The following is a 21753-nucleotide window of genomic DNA, read 5'->3' as shown; positions in this document are numbered from 1 at the left end:
TTATCCCCGATTCTTTTCGAAGAGCGGAAAGAGGGCCGAGTGACAACGTGAAATCGTATCGTGATTCAAGTAAATGATTCAAGTAAATAGCACGCTGTGATACAACGATACAACGCTCGTTCGTGAATATTTCTTATTTTTGTGACTCGTGTATTTCGTGCCGCGTATAATCGCGACTCCTTATCGTGCAAAGCATGCATTAATAGTACTTACCTTCGCGAGATTTACGTGCTCGATACCGCGGCGTAATGTGCATACGATATTCAATCTTAATTGTGGTTTTGTTTAATCAATCTTATGTTACCTGTTTTTATATTACTACAGAGTAAAGTACTTCCTTCCCATGGGTACGACCTTGGCGAGGTGGGAAGGCCCAGTACCCAGTACGAGGATTTTACCCAAGCAAAACTCTTGTTCTGCTTGGATAAAAATTCAAAGACGGGGAAGCTAACGTACCCTCGTCCGCCGATTTAATTGAATAAACGAACCGCAGCCGGTTCGTCGCGTTTGCTTCGGGAGTGCCGTTCAAGTATAATCGGACTAAAGGACTTTTTTAAACGGGAGTGCCGTACAGTATCGCGCGAGAAAGACTTTTAATGAAATTAGTCCGCGCGCGATTGTAGTTTATTATCCGCGAGTGTTTCTCGCGAGTGTCCTGTGCGCGATGAGAGGAGGAAGCCTGACGTCCTGAGAGGAGGAGGAGGTCTGAGAGAGACATCGGGCCCCGGCGGAGCAACCTTGGGGTAAGTATCATCTTTTATCTGCATAAAATTAATAGTTTTTCCTCATTTATTCGGAGTTTTATTTCGATAAGCTAAAACTAATTAGAAAAAAAGAAATTATTTAAAATTTTATAAAAATTTATTTTTGTAAATATTTTTTCCGGAAAATAGATAATTATATCAGTGAATCTAATTGAAAGACGAATTTAGATGCGCGTAAAATTATGTGTATTTTTTGAAACATTTATCATTTTCAGCGCCTCTTTAATTTATATCTTTCGTTTTTGTTACAGTATCATCGTAGTTACGTGGCCGAATTACTCCGCCCGTTGCGCATCGGATCGGTGAGTGACGAATTTTTTACAATAATATGGGGTAACGAATTTGTGAGACCTATATTAGATATATTTATGTATTGTATCCACATAATAGTACTATAGATAAATGCGACTTCTTACAAATTCGTTGCTCTAAAATGGATAGACTAGATCAGACTAGGCTAAATAATTAATCCTGGAGCATCATCATTATTTATCGATTTATTGTGCTTACGGGAGAATGCATCCATAAGCACATACGTTATGTCGATGCATTATTTATTAATGCATCTAATGTTATTTGTATCGCAGAACATGCGAAGTATACCAGTCGCCTGAAATTTATAGGCAATTATTTAAATTTGGCAAATATACACGGAGAAAAAAATAATGTTGTATCAACAGCCTGAGTCTAATTGGAAATAATCTTGTTAATTCAATACATTATGCTTTTGTTTTAATGAAATAAAACAAGATTATTTCCAATTAGACTAATGCTGTTGATACAACATTATTTTTTCTCTGTGTATATTTTATTGAGGACGAGCATGGCCTAGTAGACAGCGCACTGGTCTATTGAGCCAAAGGTCCCGGGTTCGATTCCCGGTAGAGCTAGAAAAATTATATTCGCTCGTTCTCCTCTTCCGGGAAGATATAATCACGACGATTTTTATTAGAACGCGATTAACATAAAATTCTTTCATTTCTTGATAATATAATTCTGTTTTACTTTCCATTGCTGCTGTGTATTAATTCTTGGACGAATACATTAATTACGCGTATCATTGTAAAATTAAAAGCAAAATTAAGTCACTTAATTAAGATTTTATTAACGATCCAACGTAGTTGTTTATTTTTTTCCGATATGATTAACGCGCGCTTATTAACGATCGCAACGATTCGTAATCAACCGCAACATTATAATCATCTACCGGCGCTGTGACACGCGGCGCGACCTCCCCCCCTGCTCGCTCGACCGTATAAATCGGCGGGTTGTCTACCGGCGGCAGTGACACGCGGCGCGACCTCCCCCCCTGCTCGCTCGACCGTATAAATCGGCGCGTTGTCTACCGGCGGCAGTGACACGCGGCGCGACCTCCCCCCCTGCTCGCTCGACCGTATAAATCGGCGCGTTGTCTACCGGCGGCAGTGACACGCGGCGCGACCTCCCCCCCTGCTCGCTCGACCGTATAAATCGGCGCGTTGTCTACCGGCGGCAGTGACACGCGGCGCGACCTCCCCCCCTGCTCGCTCGACCGTATAAATCGGCGCGTTGTCTACCGGCGGCAGTGACACGCGGCGCGACCTCCCCCCCTGCTCGCTCGACCGTATAAATCGGCGCGTTGTCTACCGGCGGCAGTGACACGCGGCGCGACCTCCCCCCCTGCTCGCTCGACCGTATAAATCGGCGCGTTGTCTACCGGCGGCAGTGACACGCGGCGCGACCTCCCCCCCCTGCTCGCTCGACCGTATAAATCGGCGCGTTGTCTACCGGCGGCAGTGACACGCGGCGCGACCTCCCCCCCTGCTCGCTCGACCGTATAAATCGGCGCGTTGTCTACCGGCGGCAGTGACACGCGGCGCGACCTCCCCCCCTGCTCGCTCGACCGTATAAATCGGCGCGTTGTCTACCGGCGGCAGTGACACGCGGCGCGACTTCCCCCCTTGCTCGCTCGACCGTATAAATCGGCGCGTTGTCTACCGGCGGCAGTGACACGCGGCGCGACTTCCCCCCTTGCTCGCTCGACGCGGTGTTAGGGTCACTCGTGGTGGTTTTAGCCGGTAGGCTGCGGGGAAATGGCGGAACTTTAATGTTCTGCTCTCCGCAGAATCCGGCACTCCCCCCGCCACGCCCCGGGGAAGGGGGGGTCTTCCTCCCGAAAGGGGGGTCACTGGTCACTCAAACCCCGGAAGAATGGAGGCACTCCCTGACCAGTGGTGCTCCCCGATCGGTGGCACAGCCACCGTGACTGGTTGCCACTGCTGACGGATTGCCTCCAGGACGTCGTGGGGATTCCAGTGATGGAAGATTTCCACCACGTAAAAAGAAAAAAAAAGCTACTTAGTTAAAACGTAGGGAATAATTTTTAATTCCTTTCAGCAATTACATTTCCATTAAGCGAGAAGAGTCAAGAAACATTTTGACTATATTGCAAAAACGTTGTAAAATTGATGCAATATAGCTGAAATGCTTCTTGATTTTTCTTGCTTAAGGGATGAAGTCACACTGCATTGCCACGAGTCTCAATGTGGCTCGAGTCTGCAAAAGACATCACGCTTGAAAAAAATTAAGCGTGTAAAAAATTTTGTCTGCTAAAGACATCACGCTGATAAAGTTAAGCGTGTAATAAATCTTCCCTCCAGGGGGTGGGGGGAGTCCTCCCGGACCCTTTAGGGGCACGGGGGAGCCCTCCACTACGGGTTTTGCGCACCCGGAGTACCCGAGCACACAAGTACCGCAATCTACGGCAGCCCTACGGGTCTGTCGTGGACCGGGGAGTCCTTTTAAGGACTCGCGAGGTAAGCGGCCTCTATAAAAAGTCCGCTCGGCTGGTCGGAGCCGTGAGAGAGGAGCTTAGGCTCTCCTAACCGACCTAAGGGAAGGAAAACCCTGACAGAAAACCTCCTAAGGGTCTGCCTTCGGCGACATCACGCTTTTCTCCAGTAGTGAGCGTGTAACAAGTAAATCCTCCTAAGGGTCTGCCTTCGGCGACATCACGCTTTTCTCCAGTAGTGAGCGTGTAAAAAGTAAATCCTCCTCCTGTCTGCCTTCGGCGACATCACGCTTTTCTCCAGTAGTGAGCGTGTAAAAAGTAAATCCTCCTCCTGTCTGCCTTCGGCGACATCACGCTTTTCTCCAGTAGTGAGCGTGTAAAAAGTAAATCCTCCTCCTGTCTGCCTTCGGCGACATCACGCTTTTCTCCAGTAGTGAGCGTGTAAAAAGTAAATCCTCCTCCTGTCTGCCTTCGGCGACATCACGCTTTTCTCCAGTAGTGAGCGTGTAAAAAGTAAATCCTCCTCCTGTCTGCCTTCGGCGACATCACGCTTTTCTCCAGTAGTGAGCGTGTAAAAAGTAAATCCTCCTCCTGTCTGCCTTCGGCGACATCACGCTTTTCTCCAGTAGTGAGCGTGTAAAAAGTAAATCCTCCTCCTGTCTGCCTTCGGCGACATCACGCTTTTCTCCAGTAGTGAGCGTGTAAAAAGTAAATCCTCCTCCTGTCTGCCTTCGGCGACATCACGCTTTTCTCCAGTAGTGAGCGTGTAAAAAGTAAATCCTCCTCCTGTCTGCCTTCGGCGACATCACGCTTTTCTCCAGTAGTGAGCGTGTAAAAAGTAAATCCTCCTCCTGTCTGCCTTCGGCGACATCACGCTTTTCTCCAGTAGTGAGCGTGTAAAAAGTAAATCCTCCTCCTGTCTGCCTTCGGCGACATCACGCTTTTCTCCAGTAGTGAGCGTGTAAAAAGTAAATCCTCCTCCTGTCTGCCTTCGGCGACATCACGCTTTTCTCCAGTAGTGAGCGTGTAAAAAGTAAATCCTCCTCCTGTCTGCCTTCGGCGACATCACGCTTTTCTCCAGTAGTGAGCGTGTAAAAAGTAAATCCTCCTCCTGTCTGCCTTCGGCGACATCACGCTTTTCTCCAGTAGTGAGCGTGTAAAAAGTAAATCCTCCTCCTGTCTGCCTTCGGCGACATCACGCTTTTCTCCAGTAGTGAGCGTGTAAAAAGTAAATCCTCCTCCTGTCTGCCTTCGGCGACATCACGCTTTTCTCCAGTAGTGAGCGTGTAAAAAGTAAATCCTCCTCCTGTCTGCCTTCGGCGACATCACGCTTTTCTCCAGTAGTGAGCGTGTAAAAAGTAAATCCTCCTCCTGTCTGCCTTCGGCGACATCACGCTTTTCTCCAGTAGTGAGCGTGTAAAAAGTAAATCCTCCTCCTGTCTGCCTTCGGCGACATCACGCTTTTCTCCAGTAGTGAGCGTGTAAAAAGTAAATCCTCCTCCTGTCTGCCTTCGGCGACATCACGCTTTTCTCCAGTAGTGAGCGTGTAAAAAGTAAATCCTCCTCCTGTCTGCCTTCGGCGACATCACGCTTTTCTCCAGTAGTGAGCGTGTAAAAAGTAAATCCTCCTCCTGTCTGCCTTCGGCGACATCACGCTTTTCTCCAGTAGTGAGCGTGTAAAAAGTAAATCCTCCTCCTGTCTGCCTTCGGCGACATCACGCTTTTCTCCAGTAGTGAGCGTGTAAAAAGTAAATCCTCCTCCTGTCTGCCTTCGGCGACATCACGCTTTTCTCCAGTAGTGAGCGTGTAAAAAGTAAATCCTCCTCCTGTCTGCCTTCGGCGACATCACGCTTTTCTCCAGTAGTGAGCGTGTAAAAAGTAAATCCTCCTCCTGTCTGCCTTCGGCGACATCACGCTTTTCTCCAGTAGTGAGCGTGTAAAAAGTAAATCCTCCTCCTGTCTGCCTTCGGCGACATCACGCTTTTCTCCAGTAGTGAGCGTGTAAAAAGTAAATCCTCCTCCTGTCTGCCTTCGGCGACATCACGCTTTTCTCCAGTAGTGAGCGTGTAAAAAGTAAATCCTCCTCCTGTCTGCCTTCGGCGACATCACGCTTTTCTCCAGTAGTGAGCGTGTAAAAAGTAAATCCTCCTCCTGTCTGCCTTCGGCGACATCACGCTTTTCTCCAGTAGTGAGCGTGTAAAAAGTAAATCCTCCTCCTGTCTGCCTTCGGCGACATCACGCTTTTCTCCAGTAGTGAGCGTGTAAAAAGTAAATCCTCCTCCTGTCTGCCTTCGGCGACATCACGCTTTTCTCCAGTAGTGAGCGTGTAAAAAGTAAATCCTCCTCCTGTCTGCCTTCGGCGACATCACGCTTTTCTCCAGTAGTGAGCGTGTAAAAAGTAAATCCTCCTCCTGTCTGCCTTCGGCGACATCACGCTTTTCTCCAGTAGTGAGCGTGTAAAAAGTAAATCCTCCTCCTGTCTGCCTTCGGCGACATCACGCTTTTCTCCAGTAGTGAGCGTGTAAAAAATAAATCCTCCTCCTGTCTGCCTTCGGCGACATCACGCTTTTCTCCAGTAGTGAGCGTGTAAAAATAAATCCTCCTCCTGTCTGCCTTCGGCGACATCACGCTTTTCTCAGCAGTGAGCGTGTAACAAATAAATCCTCCCCCTGTCTGCCTTCGGCGACATCACGCTTTTCTCAGCAGTGAGCGTGTAATAAATAAATCCTCTGTTAGGGTCACTCGTGGTGGTTTTAGCCGGTAGGCTGCGGGGAAATGGCGGAACTTTAATGTTCTGCTCTCCGCAGAATCCGGCACTCCCCCCGCCCCGCCCCGGGGAAGGGGGAGTCTTCCTCCCGAAAGGGGGGTCACTGGTCACTCAAACCCCGGAAGAATGGAGGCACTCCCCGACCAGTGGTGCTCCCCGATCGGTGGCACAGCCACCGTGACTGGTTGCCACTGCTGACGGGTTGCCTCCAGGACGTCGTGGGGATTCCAGTGATGGAAGATTTCCACCACGTAAAACAAAAAAAAAAAAAAAGGGACCTAGTTAAAACGTAGGTAGGGAATAATTTTTAATTCCTTTCAGCAATTACATTTCCATTAAGCGAGAAAAGTCAAGAAACATTTTGACTATATTGCAAAAACGTTGTAAAATTAATGCAATATAGCTGAAATGCTTCTTGATTTTTCTTGCTTAAGGGATGAAGTCACACTGCATTGCCACGAGTCTCAATGTGGCTCGAGACTCCTATCTGACCCGGAGGTGGAGGTGGATTTTGCGGCCGGAACAGCATGAAAGAAAGTGGTGAGTGTAATTGATTTTCACGTACTATGTCACTTATGTCCAAAAATTTTCTATCTCTTCTGTCTTTACTTAATCGAATCGTTCATTTGAATGTTTCAGAAAATAACGACGCAGAAGGTGACATCGGAGCAGCGAGGGAATCCTGCGTAGCTGACATTCCGAGCACTCTGAGAGGAGGAGGAGGCCTAGGATAGGCATCGGGCATCGGCGTACCAACACTTCTGGTAAGTGTTACTTTTTATTTTTTTTTAAGATATAGAATCCCTCTTTGTGCTTATTCAGTTCTTACATTAAACCGTGTTTCGGAATTTAAATTAGTAAAAAGAAATATTTTGAAAAATTTGATTCAAGTTGATTCTAACGTAGAAACCTTTTTCGAAGAAGTAATTTAAAATATAATATTACTCTGAATAACGAATAAGATGTTCGATTCGCGTGACACGTATTTAATCGATTCGATTATTTTTATGTTACAGAAAATGTCCACGCGGGAAGGAGCAACGTTGCTTCGCATCGAGGGAACACGAGGGACATCCCGAGCAGCCTGAGAGGAGGTGGAGGCCAGGGAGAGGCATCAGGCGCCGGCGGAACAACATGCGGTAAATATAATTGGTTTATATATATTGTGTTTCGCGGAAAGTTTAATTAATCGGTTTTTCAATCGAATAGTAGGTTTACCATTTGCGGTTAGGAAATATAAATAATGTTCTCTTCTCATAAATATTTGATCACGACTATTTATTATACTGTATTTTTGTCCTCGCGTTATTATTTGTTTTTCAGTTCTGTCCAAGGTCTCGTCTGTAATCGTAAGTTCATTGAATGTTGTGTCTATATCTTCTTCACTGTCGCTGTCTCCTTCTTCCTCACTTCGTTCTACCTCCTCTTCTTCCTCGGAGTCGCCATCGTCAGTAACTTGATCTTCCTGGTCGTCTTTCGGTTTGTCGTCGTTGGTTCTTTCCTCTGTAATTTTCGTGTGGTCCTCGCAATAATTTACATGCGTAGGCTTATTTTGATAAATCTCATAATTTTCACAATCTCCTGTTAAACTATTTAGTATTTCTAAAAGATTAGATGGTACAGTTATTTGTGAATTTAAAGTATTTATATTTTCATTGTCGCTAATTAAAGAATTCATGTCATTGTTGTTAATGTTTTCTAAGGATGTTTCTATTTCAAGTGTTTCGTTTTGAGTGTTATTTATAATGTTTGACGATTCGAAAGGTGAAGATTCAGTATTATTTATCTGATTTATTGGATCATTGTGCATTTCTAAAGATTCATTATTATTTATCTGATTTATTGAATTATTGTGTATTTCTGCATGGACTATGTATTCAATAAACGGCGGTTCTTCTAATTTTTTCTTAGTAAAAGGTATGCTTTCTCCTTCCGATTTCTCTGCATTACGTGTTTGCATTCCTGTAACTACCGGCTCTGGTTCTTCTATCATCATTCCCCTTCTTGGCGAAACTGGCAAAGGTTTAGGATTAGCATTTCTTTGTCTTGCTTCATCATCTTCTGGGCACTCTTCTATTAATTTTTATATTTAATCATACAGATTTCTTATCAAAACACTGATTGCGTCCTTAAAGTAAAAGGATAATTGTATATTTATTTTAACTAAAAACGTATTTTGTTCTAAATAACATTAGTATTAACCCTTTAGGGGCCACACATCGATCCCGATCGTCCCTGATGAAAGTTTTTTACTTTCTTTTAGTTTTTTTATTTTTTTTAGTTTTTTTAGTTTTCTTTTTTGACTGTACATAATTATGTACACAGCCCGCTAAAGGGTTAATTTTCTGGACCTTGAGATATAATACATTGTTTAATGGCACTGTCATGGGTCCTCTTGGATCAATTTTTACTGGTATCGAAGTTTTCTCGCACCGTGTCATCTTGTATTTACTCAATATTATAAGCAGGACTAACCTCGTTTGAACAAGTCCGAATTTCTCGGCTACAAAATATATAAGTGTATGTAGTCTATATTATGTTGATGAAGAAGAACTGAAGAAATATGTATTAATATCTTAATGTAGGATATAGAGATTATATTAAAATCGATTTTCTTACCCATACAAAAACGTTCGCCTCTTCCGAATGGGATATAGACGTCTTCCGGTATGTTACGTTTGTTCCTCTCGTTAAATCGCTCCGGATCAAATATATTAGGATTGCGGAAATATTTTGAATCATAGTGTAGGCCAAGTAACGAAACGTAAACCGGCGTACCCTCCTCAATTACGAGATTGTGCTCCGGCACTTCATAATTTTTCTTAGCCATGTAATTTAGGAATCCCAATGGCGGGTACATTCTCAAAGTTTCTGAGACCACCATATCGAGATACGGTAATGACAGTGAGTTTGGCTCCATCTGGTAATAATAAACAAGGTATAAAAATAATTTTTCATTCAAATTATAATTACAAATAGTCAAATAAGACTTTATCTTGATTTTTAGTTCATTTTCTGTGACTTAAAATATATTTTCTTTGCATTATAAGCCATAAATGTATATACAATTAAATTTAAAAATATATATCACTAAAAATAATTTACAAAAATAAAAAAATTACGAAAGAGACTCAGCGGATGATAGTCGCATACCATGCTATGTGTAACTCTTCCATTGGATTTCTTCAGTACCTCGAGTATTTCATTTCTTAGAGTGTTCTGAATTTTAGGTTGCAATGCGAGTTCATACAACGCGAAGGCCACAGTCGTTGAGATGGTTTCAAAACCAAATAAGAAGAAACTAGATGCTTGTGCCAAAAGATCATCTTCTTCGACATGTTCAAGTCCTGAAATTTAATTTATCTATAAAGTTCTAAAAGCTTTTGATACTTGCCGTGAATAAATTCGTTTCTCATGATTATTGATCAAACATGACGGTTACTCTGATTTTGTTATCGCAAGCCGTTATGTTACACATCTTTATTTATTCTTTTATATAAATTATGTCAAAGTAATTATTTCGCTTACCGAAATTTTCAGTGTATGTCCATCCAGAAACATTCCACTTGATGTCGACTAGAATATCGATGAGGTCGTATCTCTTATAATAACGCGGGTGAGGATCGATTTGAGGAATGAAAGGAGGCTCAGGATACTCATCTTCGTCATATTCCGATATATAGTTATAGCGATCCCGCATTGTCTCCCAGAAAATTTTGCGCATAAAATCGGATGTCTTCTTACCGAACACTTTTAGTTCAAGAAAACGAGTTAGATTTGGTAGGAAGAATATTGCGAGCATCTTCCAGGTGCGCCTATAATTATTTTCTAACATCGTTTTGGCATGTCTGCTGTAATCGGAGTCTGGATTTTGAAACGTGTTCACGTCACCGCGTCCAAAAGCAATGCTCCATATCACATCCATGGTAAATTTTGTACTTACATCCATTACGTCCATTATTTGTCCATTACCTGCCGGCAATGTTATCAGTTGATTAAATCTGTTTAGCCTGCAGATATTATACTGATTTTCGCATTTTATATTATATTAGAAGAGAACAAGCAAACATCTACGTGTGCATTAGAGTAACATAAAATATCTTAATACTACAAAAATTTTACAGATGATTGTAATTATAGTCACAGTCTTTATCTTGTTTCCTCGTCTTGTTACATTTCTTAATTTCAAGGATTATTTAAATTAATATACCCTCCAACTTACCATTTAATTCCAATGAGTCAAGATATTCATCTAAATGCTTTCCGCATTCTAGCATCAGGTCAAATGTATACGTATGTACATCATTGTTATGAAAAAATTGCATTATTCTGAATTTCCATTTCAAGTGAGATTCTCTCGTGAAGAAGAGATTGGCGTAACCAATACGATCCTTTGGATCGGCCGAGGAGTATCGATTGTCAAAATTAGAATCTGCTGTGAGGACGTGCCGAATGACTGTGCGATCGCGAAGCAACAAGAAGGGCTTGTTAAAAATGTAGAAACCTATATAAGGTACATCCTTCTTTCGCTCGTAGAGTTCTTTTAGAAAGTATGATGGGGATTTCTTCAGGAATAGACACTCTTTGAAATTGCCAAAGAATGGCGTTGGCGGTATTTCCAGAACGCCTCGTTTTTTCCAGTACTTGAAATTGCGAGTTATGTAGTAAGCGATTCCAATGAGAATTATAAGAATTCCTATGCAATCCAGGACCCAGTACTCCATTATGAACGCCATTTCGCAGTTTCTCTCTAAAAATATATTTCTTACATTTGTATAGTTAAAGAGAATGTAATATTTTAATAATTTACGAGATTGAGGAGATATTAGTATATCATTAAAAGAAAATAATGGTTAATCGATATTTAAAAAAAATGCTTTTGGGAACTCTAAAAATATGGGCAATTGCTATTTAACAAAGACACAAATCATTTTTTCTGGATATCTGTTGTAACATGATTATTTGATTCTATTCATTTCCAAATTGTTTGTTAACGCGATGTTTGTAATTTAACTTCCCGCGGAATTCGATTTAGTTTCTTATATGCGTTTTAGCTACGTATCTGATTTCTAAGAATATTAACCGGTAACGAAAAAAGTATAGCCTTTGAAAGTCTAACGCGATTAGTTGTGCGTGAGTTAACGTTATGTAATATTTAATTAATAATTTAATATACAAATTGTATACGTTTCGGCTCAATTTTGAGCCATCTTCAGCGACGCGGTGATGGGTAAATTAAATAATCTTAAGCTTTCCGACGAGCATAAAGTGAATATATAAAAATTGAACAAAAATAAGAAATACGCTCTTTATATATATATATATATATGTATATATATATATCATATTCCAAGCTTAAGGAAAATAAGAGCAAAATGCCGTTGTTAAAGTGAGAGATATAAAATACAAAAATTAACTTTAATACAAACATAAATACAAATTACAGACGTTTTGGTCTCAAGCTTTAGACTCTCTTCAAAATGTAACAATTAAAATTTGAAACAATATAAGAGGATAGGGCTAGCGAACAAAGCTGGGTATACGTGCTTAAAATATGTATTATATGTATTTCAGTAAACTGAAAGAACACATTTTCGACCTTCAATACGATCATCTTCAGTGCGCAATATACCGATAAGAATTATCCCAACGGAAAAACTTGAATTAATATATCGGTTTTAATTAAGTTTTTTTTTATAATTAAGAATTGAGCCGATAAATTACATGTGTATTTGACTTTATTGAGAGACATTAAGAGGTTCTCAATAAGGTCAGATACTACACATGTAATTTATCGAATCAATTCTTAATTATAATGTAAGATTTTAACTTAAGTTTTTTCCGTTGGAATTCAACAATTGTCTATTTTCCATTGGATAATTCTTATCCGTATATCGCGCACTGAAGATGATCGTATTCAAGGACGAAACGTTTGTTTTTTCAATTTACTAATTTATAATACATATTTTAAGCACTTATACTTAGCTTTGTTCACTAGCCCTATCGTCTTATATAGTTTTCAATTATGCAAACTTTGTAATATTTACTATAATAAATTAAAATTCGGTTATGATCTTAAAACGAGTCGTCAATAATAACGCATATAAAGTGGAAATGTAGACATGTACTTTAAATCAGTGGTTAGGACGCGAAATTTGTGAACAAAATCACCCGTGGCATTGACTGCTGACTTATAAATCAGAGAGAAAAGACCAAAGAAATTATCTAATAAATATAGTAACTCGTAAGTGTTATATGATAATGTGTAATCTACTTACCAAACAGTCGACTTCGCAATAGTTACTTCGCAATAGTGTTCGAATTCGATACGAGACAATGCTTTCTGTGTAAGATTGGCGCACCGACTGAAGATTTAGCTTCGGTTACAAGGTGAAAAGGATACTAATCTAATATGATGAAGCATTATATGTATAAAGGAAAGGAACTGGTCAATAAATAAAACAAGACAATAAATAAAGACAAATAGAAGATGTCAGTTATGTGGAAGTCTCTTGGTGAATAATCATTACAAAGATCTAATGTATCCTCTTGTAGGTTAATGCCATTATTTTGCACTTTAATGTAAAACATTTCAGAGATACTTTTGCCCATTTGATCTATGTTTTAAACTTTTAAAGCTAGAGGGTAGTGGCAAACAAGGGAACTTTGCAAAACTGTAAATTCTGTATAGCATGCCAATAATTAACAGTCTCCTTTGGGAAATATTAGTAATAAATTTATTAACAATCTTCTTGATCGTATATAGTTGCTCATAAGAATTTCGCATTATTGTACGCATACCGAATGTTGCATATGTAATTACACGTCGAAAAGAAATATTGTATATAATTTTATTGCATATTATATTTTTAATTGTATAATGTAACTTTTCTAATGTTGTATATATGTATATGGTAAAGTTTTGTAATAAAATTTTTCTGTACACTTTATATTTTTAATTTTATAATGTAACTCTTTTATAACGTTGTATGTATTTAAAAAATATATATAGCGAAATAAAATAAATGATAAAAATGTAAAAAAACGTATTGTAAATAAAAGAGGACCGCCGATCGGAATTGGCGGTGGTGGTGGTGGGCCTCTATAGGTTGATCTGTTTCTATCGGATGTATCACATCAGATAAAAACAGGTCACATCTATATATATATATATATATATATATATATATATATATATCAGAAAATATTTAAATACTTTAAATTTTAAATTTTAATTTATATATATGTACGATTTAAGGAGTTAATAGTGTAATAATAACTGTATAATAATCAAGGTAAATAGCGCGCGCGAGCGTCTGTGATTGTGATATCCAGTAAAATAAAATGTCACGTTTGTAACTTAAAAAAAGTCGCAATGCGCGCCATTTTCGATAATCGATACAAAGCACGAGTGACGAGAGTCTCTTCCGGTTTCACGAATCTCCATCTCCATTCAAGGATGCCAGACTCGCGGTTTTTGCCAGCTACTGCCACCTCCCGTAAGTTAGCCGGTCAACTTCGACTTTATTAATTTTTTTTTTTTTTAATCGTTTGTTGGTCGTTTGTTGGTGATTGTTGGCCTAATTAGAACGTTTGTTGGTTCTTAATTTTTGTTTAAATTAAAAAAGAAAAATTAGCCTTAAGTTAGCCGGAAAAATTTTATTTTTAATTAAAAAAAAGCCTAATCGATGCGTAATCGTTTGCTGATGATTGTTGGTCTAATTTTAGCGTTTGTTGGTTTATTATTAGTCTTAAAACGAAAAAAAACCGAAAAATTATCTCACATTAAAGTAATCGAAGATTGGTTTATTTGCCTACGACTTAAGGTTTATTTCTATCAATTTAAGGCTAACATCTATAAAACTGGCTATGAATACGGGCCTTAACATCGGCAGAAAATCGCGAAAAGATCAAATGGTGGTTCCCTTGATTTTATCAGTCGAAATATTTGCATTTTACTTTGAATATTAGAGATTAAATCAGTGTACAACAGCTTTAACGTGCACTGAGTGCGTACCAGCTCTGCCAGTGAAAAACGCTATAAAGAGGATTTATATCTTATTTTTTCTTGCATAGATAAACAGAATGTTATCGGAAAGTCATCTAAGCATTTTGAGAAGAATCTTCGGAAAGATGAACGTAGAAACCAATTGTTGCAATTAAGAAGAAAGAAGCGCGAGCAAGTATTTGCGCAGAACAGAAATCTTGGTGGTTTTTCTTCGTCACCTGTTCTTATCTGCGTATTATAAAGGAATATGTTTGATATATATTCCTTTATAATTTATGTTACACGGTTGCACCTGTTTTACAAAATCTTCAAGGTTCAAATAAAAGGTAAAGTTATATATTTCTTTATAATGCATATTTAGTGTTACTTTGTTTTTACTGTGATCGAGTTAATAAAAGTGTAACTTTTTTAGGTTGGTTCAGCAGTTATAGCTATATTTTCTGAAGATAGAGCTCTTTATCGAGCGGAAGTTGTGAATATTGATACGTGGAAGGATGCATACGTAGTTCAGTACATAGATTTTGGAAATTGCGCAATCGTAGATCAATATAATATCTATTCTGTCGAGAAGAAATTTATGCATCTGCCTAGATTAGCAGTGCAGTGTTCCTTAAAAGATATCGTACCTAATAATAGTAACTCGAATTGGTCTGAAGTGGATAGTAACGCGCTCGATAATTGCTTCAGTGCTGATAAATACGAATGCATATTCCATAGTTTTAATGACGATCAATATATAATTTCATTAAACCATGATGGACAAGATGTGAGTAATATTTTGGTGCAAAAGAATCTTGCAGCCTTTACTACAAAAACCTCGACTGAAACAATCAGTGGTAAGAATTATTTCAAAATTCATTTATATTCCGATGCACATTTATAACAATAGTTATGCATTTCATATGTTAAATGCCAGATTATTTGACACACTTAAACATTATATTTTTTATATTTTAGCTCCAGAAACACATGATACAGAAGTAAAAGAACTCAATGTTATAGAAAGAGTGGACATAAGCCTCTTGAATGGCCAAACTCTCAAAACGAGAGTTTCTAATGTAAAAAATACAACCTAGTTTTATGTTCAGCTTCCATCTGCTTCAAAATGTGAAAGCATTGTTGATCAATACATGGCTAATAAAGATACAAAGGTATTATTTAGTACAAATGCATTTCAGCCACGAATCATATTCTGTCATATATTGCTCATAAACTTTATGGAAAATTAGAAAAGTAACTTCTCATTTTCTAACAACCATGAACTAACGGCTTGTCTTATTCACAAGCTATGATATCATTATTTAATAATTACAACAAAATCCATATATTTAAATTGTAATTTAATTGTAATTTAAATTGAAATTTCTTCAATTTCTTAAATGATTAAACAAATTCTAAGATTCGAAAATTAAACAAATTAGAAATTACTCATATTATTTCTTGAACTTTGATTCTGAAATATAATATATTACGGTGATGGAAAAGAATTTTATTCATGTATTTAAAAATTTAATATATCGTTAACACAAATGACTAACATCATGAATCTGGTTCATCCTATAACAAAATTTATATCTAGCCCAACATTCCTGAATGAATCGAATCGTACTTTCTGAAACTGTAGTAATATTTATAATTTCGACTTTATAAAATAAAATGTCTTAAATATCATTGCACGATGTATGGTATTAACAGATAAATAATTAAAAATTGATTGTAACAGTATCATAATGAATGTTTCATCATAATGTTCAAATTTCCTAAAATAACAATAACTTAACATTGAAAAGAGCTTGTACCTTCTCATTCAGCCTAACGATCGTTCGCATGAACTCAAGCGAATCTTATTGATAAGAAGTTAATATCAGGTGATGCCGCGATTATCAACTCGCGAGTTATGTCTTGGCACGGGTTGTTTAGTCTATACAAATGGAACATGGAAGCGAGCTGTGGTGATTAACTGTACACGGTCCGTCGGGTTTGATGTAAAGTTCATTGATACTGGGGCATACGATGAAATCCTGAATGATGAGAGTGTACATAGACAGATATTTACAAATATTTCTACAGGTTTTATTGCTTCCACGATGCGAGTTAATGCCATATATCATGTTGCAATACGAAATTGTCATATTGGAACTGTTGAAATTATAAGTAAATTATGAATATGTATAAATAAGAAACTTGTAGTTTTGATATTCATTAATTCCCATTATTAATATGACAATCTAATGATCTAGGCTTTAGCTCTACCTGGAGAGCTCGTAGTCATGCAGAACCAAGCGTTAGAATGCTCCCTACAAGATGTGCCAGCGTCGTCCAACGTAGATAAACAATTGAAGGAACTCGAAGGCAAAGAAGTGTTAGTCTATGTGGAAGAAGTCAATAATAGCAGGTTTGTATAAATTTTACGCTGCAGTTACAAATATATAAGTAAGTTTCAAATAAATATTAACATTTTCTTGGATATTACCATCTTTTGTTCGTATAGACTTATATCGTAAAATTATACGATCTATCCGGCAATGGGATAATGAATACTGAGGAGAAGATACCACCCGTATGTCCGATGCCTATTCTAAGTTCAACTCACAAGGTCTCGGTGTCGTATGCGGATCATTCTACCAATATCTGGTTGCAACGGTATTCGGACGTGGATATTGAGACTAAACTGTCGGAAGATCTTCAACAGTATTACACTAATTCTGGTCAAAGACTCGAGCCAGAGGTACATTTATTATGCGCAACGAAATATTTAGACGACGGTCAATGGTACAGAGGAAGAATCGTTAGTCTCACCGAAACAATGGCCTATGTTAATTACATTGACTACGGCAACACTGAGGAAGTTGCTCTAGACTCGATCATGATTTTGGAACCGCAATTTTATGAACCCTATCAATTAGCCATAAATGTATCGTTATCTGTATCTTTTATTGGCACTGAGGCTGAACAGAAGGGCATATTACAAGATCATTTGATGAATAAAGATTTCTCGGCTGTATTTTACAACGTACACAAGAAGTGGATCGTCGATCTGATCGAAAATGAAGAAAAGCTCAGCGATAGATTCCGCAAGGGTTCAATTTCAAACTGTTTCATAAATCTTTTTACAACTGGGATGCTCTCTTCTGGTGGCACGGCAATCTTGCGTGGCATTTTGTCGAATCTATAAAGCAATTATTTTATTGTACTTATGTAAACATATCATATATACACTACACGTAAAACCAAAGTAACACTAAATATGCATTATAAAGAAATATATAACTTTACCTTTTATTTGAACCTTGAAGATTTTGTAAAACAGGTGCAAGCTGTAACATAAATTATAAAAGAATATATATCAAAAAATATTTCTAGGTGCAATTAGCATGTTTATATTAGTTCTAAATAATAGAAAAAAAGTATGCATACACACACATATTAAAATAATCCAAATATCATAAATAATAAAAGATTTTCAATATTTGTCAAAAATGAAAATATACGTTTAAATGTATGCATACATTTTAGTTTTATTAATAAAAAAATGTAAAACTATATATATTATTTTTTATACATACTTTCTGCAACTGAAGGAAGAATATTAAAATACTTTGTGCGGCTGATGGATGAACGTGAAAATCCAAAAATATAAAGATGCGAGTCAATATCCAGTAATCCATCACATTCAAATGAGACTTTCTCGGCCAAAAGATATCTTTGTAAAACAAACTTCTTTGCTTTTGTGATCCAGCACGCCGTAACATATTTAAGCAATTGGCTGCAGTGTCCAATTCAAGAACTTTTTCTTCGGAAATCCATTTTGAAATTGCATGTTGCACAGATTGTTTATACTCTTGACGTTTCTATTTTACCGTTTAAAACGTATCAAACAATAATCGATGAGTAACACGTTTGACATGCGCAATATAAAATTTACAAAGAGTAAACTCTTCACAATAAAGAATGAATTAATTTCTATATTCTATTCTAAGATTTTTAACACTTTGAGTGCCATGTCACCCATATCTGGGTGTCATCTGCTAGAAATTTCCGCAAAGGTCGTCCATTTGTGAGTGACGGTCTTATTTATCCAATTAAAAATAATTTTACTAAATATTTAAGACGTTAAACAAATAATGTAAATTTTATTAAGACATAAGAAAAGCAATAAAATATTAAAACATATAAATCTTTGGAGCAAATATAGAAATTAATCAATTCTTTATTGTGAAGAGTTTACTCTTTGTAAATTTATATAAAGTGTTAAACGTATCATTACTTACCTTAATATGAAGTCTTTGAATATTATGCACTGCAATTATTGTAGAAGGTAAACCTTGAGCAAGGCAAGACACGATAATTTCCTTGTCTCAATCGCCTATAATATCTCTGCGTACCATCGTTTGCTTGACTCGCGACAGAAGTAACAAAGAGTAACGTGGTAGCAACTTTGGCTGCATCTAATGTTGCTAAAACGTCACCCATCGATGGTACGATGATAGAAAACCACTGTTTCAGTCTTGGAACACTAAATTAATACAAATACATATATATATATATAATATTAACAAATTTTTAATTTACCTCACTAATAATAGAATAACAAGTTCTTTTCCTGCTTTATAGCGTACCCAATATGTATATGCCATTGGACTAGTAGCAACATTAGCAGTTTCGTCCATGTTAGTTACAGCAGATACAATGTTCTTTAAATTGTATCTGCTGTAACTAATTAACAATGTCCACGTCACTTTGCAACGGTATGACCCAGATAAGAACAGGTGACGAAGAAAAACCACCGAGATTTCTGTTCTGCGCAAATACTTGCTCGCGCTTCTTTCTTCTTAATTGCAACAATTGGTTTCTACGTTCATCTTTCCGAAGATTCTTCTCAAAATGCTTAGATGACTTTCCGATAACATTCTGTTTATCTATGCAAGAAAAAATAAGATATAAATCCTCTTTATAGCGTTTTTCACTGTCAGAGCTGGTACGCACTCAGTGCACGTTTAAAGCTGTTGTACACTGATTTAATCTCTAATATTCAAAGTAAAATGCAAATATTTCGACTGATAAAATCAAGGGACCACCATGTTTCTTGATCTTTTCGCGATTTTCTGCCGATGTAGGCCCGTATTCATAGCCAGTTTATAGTGTTAGCCTTAAATTGATAGAAATAAACCTTAAGTCGTAGGCAAATAAACCAATCTTCGATTACTTTAATGTAGATAATTTTTCGGTTTTTTCGTTTTAAGACTAATAATAAACCAACAAACGCTAAAATTAGACCAACAACATCAGCAAACGATTACGCATCGATTAGGCTTTTTTTAATTAAAAATAAAATTTTTCCGGCTAACTTAAGGCTAATTTTCTTTTTAATTTAACAAAAATTAAGAACCAACAACTTTCTAATTAGGCCAACAGTCACCAACAAACGACCAACAAACGATTAAAAAAAAAAAAATTAATAAAGTCGAAGTTGACCGGCTAACTTACGGGAGGACTGAAGCGCTAGAAGACGCATATTATGAATTAAGTTCAAAGAAATATCTTCGGAACAATGCCAACCGAAATAATATACGATCGCTGATTTCTGGATTGCGCTGCGAGGCATTTAATTAACTTCAATTAATCACCGGGGATTATGACATACTTGTTCTATCCTCCACAATCGCAAAATCAGCAATCAAAACACGATAAAATACGAGTTTAAACAACAATAAACCCATCGCGGCGTCCACTCGAATCCTAGCTGCTTTATCCGTGTTTTGTTTTCGAAAATGACGGCTGACTCATTCTGAAGCCGCGCGACGACACGACGCGCACAACGCGAGTCAAGTTGACGTTGAGGAAAAGCGAGATCGATCGTCCGAAAGAATTTAATCTAATCGAAAGTCAATATTATCGAATGCGACATCCTCGGTATCCGCATAAATTCCCGAAGCACACTTATTAAATAACATTCGATATATCACAGTGTTCGAACGATTCCGTGCGCGCGCATCCGAGAGAAGAGAGAGAGAGAGAGAGAGAGAGAGAGAGAGAGAGAGAGAGAGAGAGAGAGAGAGAACGAGAGAGCGTCCGTCCCGTTTGATCACAGCCACTCACGTCCGGTGCCTGGAGTTGTCCACCGGACCACCAATCAGATATTTTCATTTTATCAACCTTGACGACGTGGTCATTGAGTCCCACTCGCTTTGAGAGTTCGTCTCTTTTTCTAACTAACCACAGATTCACGCCCATTCTATCTAGCCGGATGCCCATCTATGCCTGTGATTGGCATTGCACTTGCCATTCGTGTATGTATGTATGTATTTGTCCGATAACATCGTGAAATTCATTCTATAAAAAACCCGATATTTCACCATGGCGGATAAACTGAAGATCGGTGGTTATCCTGCGGAATACGATCCTGTGAGACACGGGCCGTATGATCCTGCACGTTATTATGGAAAGCGTGAGTTTGTTCACATCTAAACGCGTGTACGTCTTTTCCTTGGACACAATTAATAACATTATATAATAACCGCCTTTTTCATGCAGCGAACAACTGCGTTCTTGATCTGAAACTCAACGAGATCCCTGCCTGGATCGCGAGACGACATAAGAGTCCACACGGCGCTTGCGGCACTGTGCTCCCGAGGTATTTCCCGTAAGAAAGAAGCCATCAATCAAAAATTGCATAACTTTGATCTGCATTCTCTGTTGTAATTTATTTCGTTGTTTTTGCAGCGTTTTGGCGTTGGCAGCATAATTACGTGCAGCCTAACGAACTGGTGTAGCTCCTTTCTTCCAAGTGGTAGTGGCTTCTATGTTTGCGTTCATGTAATAAATTACAAAAAGCTACGTGAGTATAGAAAACGCAGGGAATTAATTCTATTTCTAATGTGAGTACGAGTTTAATGTTCTGGTTTTTTTCCCTCATTTTAGGTCATCACAAGTCTTACAAGTATCACTAATTTACTCTATTAGTGATTGAGTGTCTATATCTAGACACTTCCATAGATGATCAGAATAAAAGTAACTCGTGCATCAGTTATTCACGAAAGATGTTGAGCTGTTTAGGATGCTTTGAATAATATTCTTAGTATGCACAAAATACATAATTTATTATGTTGGCTATATTAACTCCCATCTAATATAAAATGTTAATTTAAAATTATCTGAAATTAGCAATAAAGTTTAATGAAACTAATCCTATATCTTAGAAAATATCTATAGAGATGTATAGTTATACAAAATATACATAATGAATCAGTTGAAAAACGTATAGCTATTTAAAGAAATAAATTTTTTAGGAAGAAAGTATATCTCATGGTACATTACGAAAACCGTAAAAAATAACTTGATTTGAAATAAAAACAGATTATATATAATTATGTATAGATTTAAAAAATTTATATATTTGAATGGGCTTGTATGATGAAGTACCAGTATGTAGCATATATATATA

At 37.8% G+C, this 21753-nt stretch overlaps 1 protein-coding gene, 2 long non-coding RNA genes and 1 pseudogene across 19 annotated transcripts; 2 read left to right on the top strand and 2 right to left on the bottom strand.

Moving 5' to 3' along the window:
- Positions 1-352: 352 nt before the first annotated feature.
- LOC139770470 (uncharacterized) lies at positions 353-17665 on the top strand. 11 transcript variants are annotated; one of them, XR_011717759.1, is made up of 10 exons: positions 353-743; positions 1016-1066; positions 6736-6841; positions 6941-7065; positions 7318-9239; positions 9532-13800; positions 14378-14635; positions 14722-15145; positions 15267-16704; positions 16801-17665. It is a non-coding gene; the product is annotated as an uncharacterized lncRNA (long non-coding RNA). The 11 variants fall into 11 exon arrangements; XR_011717758.1 differs by lacking the exons at positions 353-743; positions 1016-1066 and adding an exon at positions 6526-6594; XR_011717757.1 differs by lacking the exons at positions 353-743; positions 1016-1066 and having other exon boundaries at positions 6494-6841.
- LOC139770460 (cytochrome P450 6k1-like) lies at positions 7563-11037 on the bottom strand. 3 transcript variants are annotated; one of them, XM_071702419.1, is made up of 6 exons: positions 10524-11037; positions 9830-10273; positions 9455-9648; positions 8921-9221; positions 8668-8804; positions 7563-8429 (listed from the first exon to the last, which is right to left on the bottom strand). In XM_071702419.1, exons 1-6 carry the CDS (start codon positions 11035-11037, stop codon positions 8391-8393), a joined length of 1629 nt encoding a protein of 542 aa, XP_071558520.1. In that variant the 3' UTR covers positions 7563-8390. The 3 variants fall into 3 exon arrangements, with proteins under 3 accessions (XP_071558520.1, XP_071558519.1, XP_071558521.1); XM_071702418.1 differs by having other exon boundaries at positions 7563-8804; XM_071702420.1 differs by lacking the exon at positions 7563-8429 and having other exon boundaries at positions 8592-8854.
- Positions 17225-19422, bottom strand: LOC139770469 (uncharacterized). 5 transcript variants are annotated; one of them, XR_011717750.1, is made up of 6 exons: positions 19388-19422; positions 18929-19228; positions 18581-18825; positions 17876-18160; positions 17586-17626; positions 17225-17478 (listed from the first exon to the last, which is right to left on the bottom strand). It is a non-coding gene; the product is annotated as an uncharacterized lncRNA (long non-coding RNA). The 5 variants fall into 5 exon arrangements; XR_011717749.1 differs by lacking the exon at positions 19388-19422 and adding an exon at positions 19322-19340; XR_011717751.1 differs by lacking the exon at positions 19388-19422 and adding an exon at positions 19296-19310.
- Positions 19423-20620: 1198 nt separating this feature from the next.
- LOC139770446 (putative ATP synthase subunit f, mitochondrial) lies at positions 20621-21367 on the top strand (annotated as a pseudogene).
- Positions 21368-21753: the final 386 nt, after the last annotated feature.

Source organism: Temnothorax nylanderi, unplaced genomic scaffold, assembly GCF_030848795.1.
Source record: "Temnothorax nylanderi isolate EJ_2023f unplaced genomic scaffold, tnyl_v1.0 TNYL_tig0030_pilon, whole genome shotgun sequence".
NCBI lineage: Eukaryota > Metazoa > Arthropoda > Insecta > Hymenoptera > Formicidae > Temnothorax > Temnothorax nylanderi.
This window is presented reverse-complemented; position numbering and strand designations above follow the sequence as displayed.